This window comes from Ictidomys tridecemlineatus, chromosome 14 (genome assembly GCF_052094955.1).
Source record: "Ictidomys tridecemlineatus isolate mIctTri1 chromosome 14, mIctTri1.hap1, whole genome shotgun sequence".
NCBI classification, from domain to species: domain Eukaryota; kingdom Metazoa; phylum Chordata; class Mammalia; order Rodentia; family Sciuridae; genus Ictidomys; species Ictidomys tridecemlineatus.
In genome coordinates this window covers 10,249,514-10,259,139 of record NC_135490.1, presented here as the reverse complement: position 1 = coordinate 10,259,139, position 9,626 = coordinate 10,249,514, and the positions used below count along the sequence as shown (strand labels likewise).

Sequence of the window (9,626 nt, the reverse complement as noted above, 5' to 3'; positions counted from 1 at the left end):
GCTGTATATAACTGACAAAGCAAAACAATAAAGTAAAACTATACAGTTTGAAAATGAGGCCGTACTGTACAAAAGGTAGAGAAGATAATGGCTGTTAAACCATGCATATTGAAATGTGCAAAGAAAAACTGGGAAGAATTTCGATGCTCTAACAAAAACATGAGATAAATAAGGAAGTAAATTGTCCCTTTAAATGAAAAAAAAAATCGTACACAGCTCCTCTCACCAAGATAGGTTAGAATTTTGTAGTTACCTATAGAAATACTCATATTCCAAGTGGCACAAAAATAACCTGGGACCGGATGATTCAATAACAATAATGAAGGAGGACAGTGTAGTTCTGTTTTTAATTTATTAGTACACTAAAAATAATCCTTACACACATTTGTACAATTAAATAGACCTGTTGCTGCCAAGGTTCTAGCTGAATGGTCAAGGATGTCAGGTATTTAGTTACACATTTTTCCGTGTAAAGCTACCAACAATTCTACAATCATTTTGAAGACAGTACTGTACTCATCTTCATGCAGGAGCAAGATTCACAGGTTCTAAAAGCAATGCTACTTAAAAAAACATTTCCTTATGTTGGATTGGCTCAAATCCAGGTCCGAACATGCTTAAATTTGTTCTGCCTTCACTTTTGGATGGTAATGTTTGTCTTCCATACATTCTTCCCCTTCCCTCGAATTTTTCGCTGGGGAACGTTTTCGCCTATGTTTCCGTGTGTTTTGGCGCTTGGAGCCCTGACGGCGAGGCCTGTCAGCAGCAGTTATAAGCATGCCACATTTCCAAAACCTTGGATTCTCAATGTGCATAGAAAAAAGTATAGGTTATATCGGATAATTCCAGAGTGAGCTAAAGGCAAACAAGACGTCGGGGGCTGGGCGTGTGGGGGCATGAATCAGCGGGGCAAAGAGGTCATCTAAAAATTGGCTCAGATATCCTAAGGGTGTTTTTCCATGATAGCTGCATCAATTCCTAATGTTAGAGCCTCAACCAAGAACCCACAATTAAGTCTGTGTATAGATGCTACTGTGGTGCCAGGGAGTCGAAAAGAGAACCCCAAGTGGAAAAGATGACACAGCGTTGTCAGCAATCCAAGCACACCCTGGACGCATCTCCAGGGCCACTCGGGCTTTCCAGAACCTATCTCTTTGAGCAGCTACTGCAAGGTTTCCTCCCTAAGAGCTAGTCCCAGAACTACCAAGAGCCCATCCAGGGCAGAGTCACTGCACTGTTTAGAACACGGGTGGCCCTGATCTCTGAATCTCCCAAGAATCCCCATTTCCATGGCTTTGGACATCAGGAGAGAGGCTCAGGAGTGTTCACATTTCTCTTCCACATCTCATCCCACTCTCATCTGAAAACAGTGTCAAGTGGATTACATATTCTTTTCAAGAGAGTTTAATAACGTAAAAGAGGAAATCTGCAGACAGAGTCAAGGACATGGCCACTCTTAGACTGATCCTGAGAGTTCAAGAGACAGTCATCATCTCCAAACTCTGTTTCTGAATTTCTGTGGGGCTTTATGCCTCTGTGCTGAGTATCAGGCCACCAAAGAGGAGGAAGTGTGTGGCTCTGGGGACGAAGAATTCCAAAGGGGCCCTTGGTTAGCAAAGTCGGTGGCTTTGGCTCTTCTTGAAGGTGAGACATTCCTTCCCTTGGGATGCTCCAAGAGCGATGAGAACAGGGGATTCTCTCCATTGTTCAGGGGAGAATGTTAGAAGCTCAGATGGATTTTTAAGAAACTATTCACAAAAGGGTGAATACCAAAAGGGATGTGTAGACCACTTAAGGAAGCAGATGGAGCTGGGAATGACAGGAAGCGTTAGAGTGTGTGTGTAGTGCATGTACTTGAGTCTTGGTTTTTGCAGTGGGTTATTCTGTAGGAATCCATGTAAGTTACATGTTCTTGCCATGGGTCAATAAAATGATGGAAAAAGAGGGGGATGCAGGCTGGGGGGTAAGAGTCTAGGAAGTAACTGTAGTAATAATCACACACTTTTAAAACTTGTTACTACATGTTTGCATCATCTTCATTTTACATCAGAAAGAGAAACTCTTCTCTCTTCCAGAAAAAAAAAAAAGGTCTTAATTTCTACCTCTACTTACAATAAGTTACACGTTTATTTATTTAAATAATTGTAAAACATTTTAAAATTTTTTCCCTTTTTTGTTTTTTTTTTTAAAGAGATTAAACTATAAGCAAACACACATACATTTCATCATTCAATTCAGGTTTCATTTTAAGAAAGTCTTCCATGCTGGTACCCTGTTTTGTTCAAATTTTTTTTTCTGCATAAACTAAATTGGTATCTGAAAGGCTTCATAGAAAATAGAAACTTTCAACATTTTTTTTTCCTACAAAGAAAAACAAATAGTATCCAAAATATTAAGCATGAATCGTTTTGCCAATTTTTTTTTCTTAAATATTTTACAAACATAGGAAGGTGGTTTTCATAGTGTTCATAACAAAGAATTGCATTTCTGCTCTTAGCACTGACTACGTCAATGACATCTTTTGTCCTTGTCCCCAAGAGGGTCAGTTTGTGTAGCTACCATCAGAGCTACAGGAGACACGTGAGACCAAGGAAGATGGTGGCTCCTTGCATTCCCAAATCTGTCCGTCACGTCCAGGGGGGGCACAACACTCCCCAAAGAGCTCAGAGTGCTTTCCTCGTTATTGGTCCATCCGAGTAAGTAGTTTTGTGCTATGAGAAAGCAGTTCTTCCTCCTCTTTACATGGGGGGCACGACAAGTCCCGTCATGGCTGCAAGGAGAGAGTGGCACAGGAATGAGACTGGCAGGCTTTTATGTGAAAGCTTATCTGCACAGAGAGAGAGCAGAGGCTGGGAATGACAGAGTCTGAAGTCAACCAGGGAGCTGGTGCCCTCGGCTGGTATGTGAACCCGTTTTCTCCAGGTTTGGGCTAACAGAAGCCTTAAGGGATCACTGTGGAGTTTATCTTATGGGGCCAAGTGTCACATTTTGCTTTATATTACTGGGTAGTATAAATGAGATGCTAAACACGTAAACCAAAATGCAATATAGGTGAGCTATATTTTTTATTATTAGACTAAAATAATTTCCAGATGATACTGTTCCAAATTCCCTCAGTGGGAAGCTCCAGCTGTTGAGCCTGTTGACTTATTGCGCCTGACTTACAGCAGAGCCAGCTTTCTATCCATCCTACATGTCTTAGGGTGGGGGATGTAGCTTTATAGCCATTCTAGCCTATGCCTGTTTAGTGCTTTTATTGTTTGTTTTTTCCTGAAGGAGCTCATTTTCCTTTGGTGCTCACTGCTGATGTGTGACGCCATTCACTTCTGGATGCAGGTGACTGGAATAGAAGACTTGATTTAGTTCCTAACTCAGGGGTACCCCAGTCCCCACTCCTCATGCCCTGTCCAAGTGCAATATCCAGGGCCTCCTCCATCTAGCCAAGAGGATGCGACCGATGCCTGTCTGGGTGGAATCAAGTCCCAGGTTTCCCCTTGACCTGGGAAATAAAGTGGCACAAGCAAGATGTTAAAAAGAAAATCACCAGGGAAACCTATTCCTCTGGTTTTGGCTTTGACATGACAAGTCCTAAATTATCACATTCTTGGAAAATTGGCAGAATAGGTTTCCCTGCAACCAAACTTCTAAGTGTAATCTAGTATTTGATTCTGTGGTTTCTCCCATGTACACGACATCTAGGGGATAGCAAATTGCATAGGAGCATTTGCTGAGCGGTGCCTACTAAGCTGATGGGGGAAATGATGGACAAAATGTTTTTCTTCTTGCCCAATCTGCCAACTCTCTCTTTTATTTTTCCTCTCCTTCCCTCTCTCTCTCTCTCTTTCTCTGGCTCACCTCCTGCTGCCCCTTTGCTCCATCCCGGCTAGTCCTCTCAGGCAAAATTGTCAGCCGTCTATTTCCCTGCCCATACAGGCTTTATTGAATGTTTGTGAGATCTGGATTAAGGTCTTACACAGCTAGCAAAGCCTTAATTATTTTTGCCTGTATTACTATATATTGAATCGATGTAACTTTTCAATAAAGGCGGTTCAATTCTGGACACTCCCCGATGATTTGGGGATATAGCAACTCGAGTAATTATCCCAGAGTGTAGGCGGGTTCTTTTTTTTTTTTTTCCTGGAGGGAACTGGAAAATGAATCAGACACACAGTGTATAATATTATCCTGACAATCTATACTTATCAACTGTAAATGCCTGATAAATAAGGCAGAATGGGAACAAGAAGTGCGCGTGGAGAGCTCTCTGGCAGTAAGATTCCGTCGACTCACATTCTCACCTTTCTCTTTCTTTTTCGTTTAAAACTTCTCAGCCCCTTCCTTTTTTCTGGGTCTTAGAGAGGGACCAAAGGAGCGTTTGAAAGGGGGCCAATGCCCTTCTTGCTAGCCCTGCATCCAACTCTGGATCTTGGCTAGATGGAGACCTTAGCTTTTTAAGGAAGATAGAATCTGGAGAAGCAGCGAGCATCTTCACTGGTGGGGAGAGATGCTGTTGGCTGTGCCGACGTCCGTTTCCTCTTTACCTTTGGCATTTCGTGAGAAAGCAATAATCTCCCTTTGGTCCAAGTGGCAAGCAGATATGAGTGAAAGGTGAAGGGCAAAGAGGAATTTCATTACGACTACCCTGGGCAGACAGGGACTGTCAGCGCCTAGGCTCTGGAGTCCCAACCTCTGTGTTCAAGTCACCCATCACTGGTCCTGTGACCTCGGCAAGCTACTTAACTAAAAAGGATGATCACGGTGTGACTTGAAGGAGGTAATTTATGCAGGGCACTCCGTCAGCCCCCCATACTCAGCACAAGTCATAGGGAGTGTTGACAGCAGTGCCTCTGTTGACAATTAGGATATGTCACCTCACCATTGTCTAGAGAAGAGCCCCTCAAAGGCACCTTGGCCCACATTTCTCTCTCTCCTATCTCTGAAAAGATGGAGACCCCAGCTTAAGAGGCCCTGAGGTTCCAGGATTTGTTCATACAGTGCCCATGGACGGTGCATTCAAGGTCAGCTTGGTCTCCTGCCTCTCCATACCAACAGGTACCTGTGGTGCTGGAAACTGGGCCTCCATTCACCTGGTCCAAAATGGGGGTGAGCCAGAGGCAGCCACGCACTCATTCCATCATTAATACTCTTGAAGGTACTCCTCAGAATTCACTTTCGCTTCTCCTTACTGCAGGTTCTCGTAGTTCTTTGTAATTAATTTTAAGGCAACAACCTTTAATTGACAGGTACTTTTTCCTTTTCCCTCTCTTCCTCCTCCTCCTTTTTCTTTTTCAGGTTCAAATCACCAGGGAATTGGGAGGAAGCTATCGGATGCCAAAGAGATCTGGGACTTCAAAGAGATTCTAAAGAAACGAAGCCAAAACCTAGAGCTGTGCCTAAGCCTAGCCAGCTAGCTAAGTTGTCTCCCCTACAGAAATAATCCAAACGTGGAGCTCGGCCACTCTCCCAGGATGAGCCTTCTGACCCCAGTGACAGGCAGTGTGTGGCCGTGGACCCTGCTGGGGCTGCTCCTGCCCTGCAGGTGAGTCTCCCTGGGTAGGACAGACCAGATGGACACTGGCCACAGCCAACTCTATGCACCAAACTCAGCACACGCGTGAGAGGAGGCAGGGGAGGCTTGCAAGTGGGGAACCTCTTGACACTCTTTCCCTTCAGGTAAGGCTGAGCCCATTTGCTGAATTGCAAATCCAGGGAAAGCAGGGCAGGGCTGTGACCTTCCTGTCTCCCTCCCATGCCAACGTGGAGGGAAGACCGTGCTCACTCTTGGCCTCTCCTGTCCTTCCCATTCTGGGTTTTCCCCACTCGGTTTAAAGTCTGTACATAAAGCCCGAGAACTCAGAGGGCTTCATCTCTGAAGTGGTTGTGGGGAGGGGGAGATTCAGCAATAGTTTTGTTTCCATCTGGAGATGCAGCCATCCTGGACTAGGTCCGGCACAACCCCCCCATGACAGGGTGCAGACCACAGCCTTTGAAGAGAGTCGGGGCAGGTGGGGACACTTAGCTACAGCCCGAGCTATTTCTCTAAGGCTTAGACACATGGGAGAAAACAAAACAAAGATATTTCCATAAAATAAATTCCAATGTGCCAACTACCCCCATGTTGGATGGCACGGGGTCCCGGCTGCTTGGTCTAGCTACATGTGCAGGATTTTCAGTTCAGGTTCTGGTTTTGAATTTCTCTGTCAAAGCACTTGAGTCGGAGGACACATCATCCTCGAGAGCCTTAGGATGGGACAGGAACCTCAATTACCTCTCAGCTCCCTTCTCAGCCACTGATGGAGAAGGAGCCTCACTGTGTCCCTACAGGACTGGGACCCACGTGCTTTTATGCAGCCCCAGGAGCTGCCATCTCCTGTGTGGGTCAGCGCACCCCGGGTCCCCACTGAGCTCTGCTCGCCTCAAGACTTGGACGCTCAAGGGGTTAACTGAACGTCACTCTCTGGTTTCACCTGCCTGTCCTGAATGTTGTCATGTCAAGACAGGAGGAACTGCCTGAAAACTACGGAGACCCATTGTGCACAGCAGTTTCCAATTTGCTTCTTGCTATCGGCTGCCTCCTACTCGCGATGGGATGATTGGATTCTCATGTACTCATCGCATTTGTGTTACGTCACGTCATATTATGTTTTAGGACATTGCTCAAAAGTGGGTTTGACAGGTGAGATTAATTTTTGTTCTTAGAAACAGTGTGTCTTTAACTCTTTCTTCCCTACACCACCCCTGATTGGCAGGCACCTGCTATCAATTTGGCTAGCGTGTAACCAGCACTCCCGGAGCTTCCTGGTTGTTCCTGGTGGATCCTTCCACGTGCGCCGCTAGCATATTTGTGGGCTGCAGATGGCAAGCCACTTAGGGAGGATGCAATCCCTGCATGGCATCAGGCGGGGTGGCGTAACCAGGCACCTTCCAGACATACTGCAACAGCTCACGGACAGTAGCGCTAGAGATTCCAGACCCTCTTGGGCTCTAGGTGTGTTTCTCAGTGAACTGTGCAACCTGCAGTTTGCTGACTTCTCTGCCTTCCCCCCACCACCCACACCTTGCTTTTACCTGGAGTCCCAGCGCAGTTGCACAAGCCGTTCATGACTCGTGATGAAAACACCAAAGCACCTCTCTACAGGTGAACAGCTGGAGCTGGGAAGGATGTCGCGCGGTTTGCTCTCACTTTCGGGCATGGCGGCACCTGTGTGGTGCACACACCTAAAGCCGAACCCTCACTCACCTCTGAATCCATTTCCATTGCCACTGGAGCAGGCGGGCGAAGGGGAGCCTTGGGGCCTGATGACAGGGGCAAAGGCACTCTTCTGTTTGACAGCAGGAAAAACCGAAGAGGAAAATGGGAGGATGGAGGACGTGCTGGAGGATCCCACGGTGGGACTCGATGACATGACTGAAAGCAAACGCACAACCCTCGTTAGAGTGAGTCCTTCCGTACACGCATCCCGCACACTCCTGTTGAGAAATCATGAACTCCCAGGCATTGTTCTGGATTCCAAGGATGAAAAAACAAGTTGAATGTGACAACACTCCCCCGTAGCCAGTGAGAGGAGCAGCCACAGGTAACGACCACTGTGGTCATGATCCCGTTAAAGGGACACGCATGATGATCCTGAGATGCTTTCTGCATGGGAGGTGAGGGAGGGTGTTATGGTTTAGATGTGAGGTGTCCCCCAGAAGCTCGTGTGTGAAATTATTAGATGATACGAGCTGTGACCTACTCAAAGAATCAATCCACTGCTATGGTTTCATGTAGGAGGTAGGGTGTGGCTGCAGGAAGTGGGTCACCGGGGGCGGGCCTTTGGGGTTTATATTTTTCCTAGCTCTCTCTGCTTCCTGGTTGCCATGTCTTGAGCTGCTCTCCTCCACCACACCCGTGGGCCTCGATGATCTGCCTCACCTCAGGCTGAGAGCAATGCAGCCGGCTGACCGTGTTCTGTACCTCGGAAACTATGGGCCAAAATACACCTTTCCTCCTCTACGTTGTTCTTTTCAGGTTGATCGGTCATGGCCACGCAAAAGCTGACTAACACAGAAGATGTCACAGGAGACGACGTTGTGACAGATTTTCATTCATGAACAGAAACGTGGCAAGAGAAGACTAAGACCATCACACCTAAAATAATCATCAAATCTACCCAGCCTTGGAGGCCTCTCCTTCTCCTCAGCAAGGAGCCTGGTCTGAGAGCTCCGTGCCTCCCTGGCCACTCCCAGGGCCCAGGGGTTAGATGTTGGGGTTCACGGCTTCTCGAGAGTGCCATCTCTGTGGGCTACTTCCTCATTAAATGTAAGAGTTTATTAACATTTAGAAGATTGCCTCTCTCTCTCCCTGGTCTCCTAGCTCTCCTGGGAAATAAGGCTACGGGTCAGCCTCCCCTGACATAAAGTTTAGAAAAAAACACCAATATTAACAATATTAACATTAAAATGACTCAAGGGAAGCCGAAAGCCAAGAGTTATAATTTCAAAGAAAAAGAAAGGCAATTTACACCGTGAAGTACCCACCTCTTAATGTCAGACACTCCACCAATTTGCGCCATACAAGAAGATATTTTTACTTACTATGTTCCAGTTGCTAAAAAAGGGGTAGAGTTCACAAGGGTTAAAAAAAAAAAAGCAAGGTGACTTGAAGGTCAAACATTTTGACATCCGGTGGTAGACTCTCCCCCATTTTCCCTCTCTATAAATTATGCTTCACACTAAGTTCACTCGATTGCATATTTAAATTAAACTCATTTAAAAAAAAAAGAGCTTTCTCTAAAAATCTCTTATCCTTAGGTAATCCTGATTTAGAGCTATGGAGAAGGAAGTATCTGAGTATATCTTTTTATTTTATTTTGTGTGGTACTGGGGAATGAACCCAGGGCCTTGTGCATGCAAGGCAAGCGCTCTAGCAAGCACTCTACCAACTGAGCTATATCCCCAGCCCTATCTGTCTTTTTTCAAATAATAGAAATAAAAAGAAAAAAACTGGACAGGATAACAGAGTTCTGGAAGAAGCTCACCTAATACTTGACAATGTAAATGCATAAGAGAGGGTGTTGGATTAAGCATGGAAGTAGGTATTAGTCACAATTCCAAGCAAGAGCTCCTTGGGTTTTGCATCAATAAGATAGAAAAACAAACAAACAACAACAAAAACCCCACAATTATCCTCTTTCTTTAAGATGTGGAATTAGAGGCCAAAGAAAAACTGAGGCTCAGGAGGCCCCAATTCCGTCTGCAGTCAGCGTGCCTGATGCACCAAAATGGCACCTTGGTTTCTGCATCCTCAATAGCGGAAGTTCCTTTCTTTCCCTGAGACAGAGCAGTTTCCTTCCACAAGGGCTGGGTATTTACATATGCTCCATCCCACTTCCACCCAGCACTCGTCTCATTTTTATAAATGCTTTTTACCTCGTAACCGATCTCAGCCTAAAATGTAATTGCCTCATATATGATTGCCTCTCAGTGGAAGACAATAGACCACACACTTTTCCAAATGACTTAGAATAACTGTTGCAGAGTTGAATAAGCACAGGACATTTTAAATACTTTTTATAAAACTTTTGTAAAAATGCCAAAGACTGTCCAAATTAATTTAAAATTTAATAGAACTATAACAGAAAATC

At 45.4% G+C, this 9,626-nt stretch overlaps 1 protein-coding gene across 1 annotated transcript in view; it reads right to left on the bottom strand.

Moving 5' to 3' along the window:
- Positions 1 to 338: 338 nt before the first annotated feature.
- Positions 339 to 9,626, bottom strand: part of Ebf2 (EBF transcription factor 2) — a 176,461-nt gene continuing 167,173 nt past the window's right edge. Inside the window, exons 15-16 of the mRNA XM_005339890.5 lie at positions 7,241 to 7,408; positions 339 to 2,770 (exon numbers count right to left, since the gene is read on the bottom strand). Of these exons, the coding sequence (XP_005339947.1) occupies positions 2,739 to 2,770; positions 7,241 to 7,408 (200 nt within the window). The 3' untranslated portion in view covers positions 339 to 2,738. The remainder of the gene's footprint in view (positions 2,771 to 7,240; positions 7,409 to 9,626) is intronic.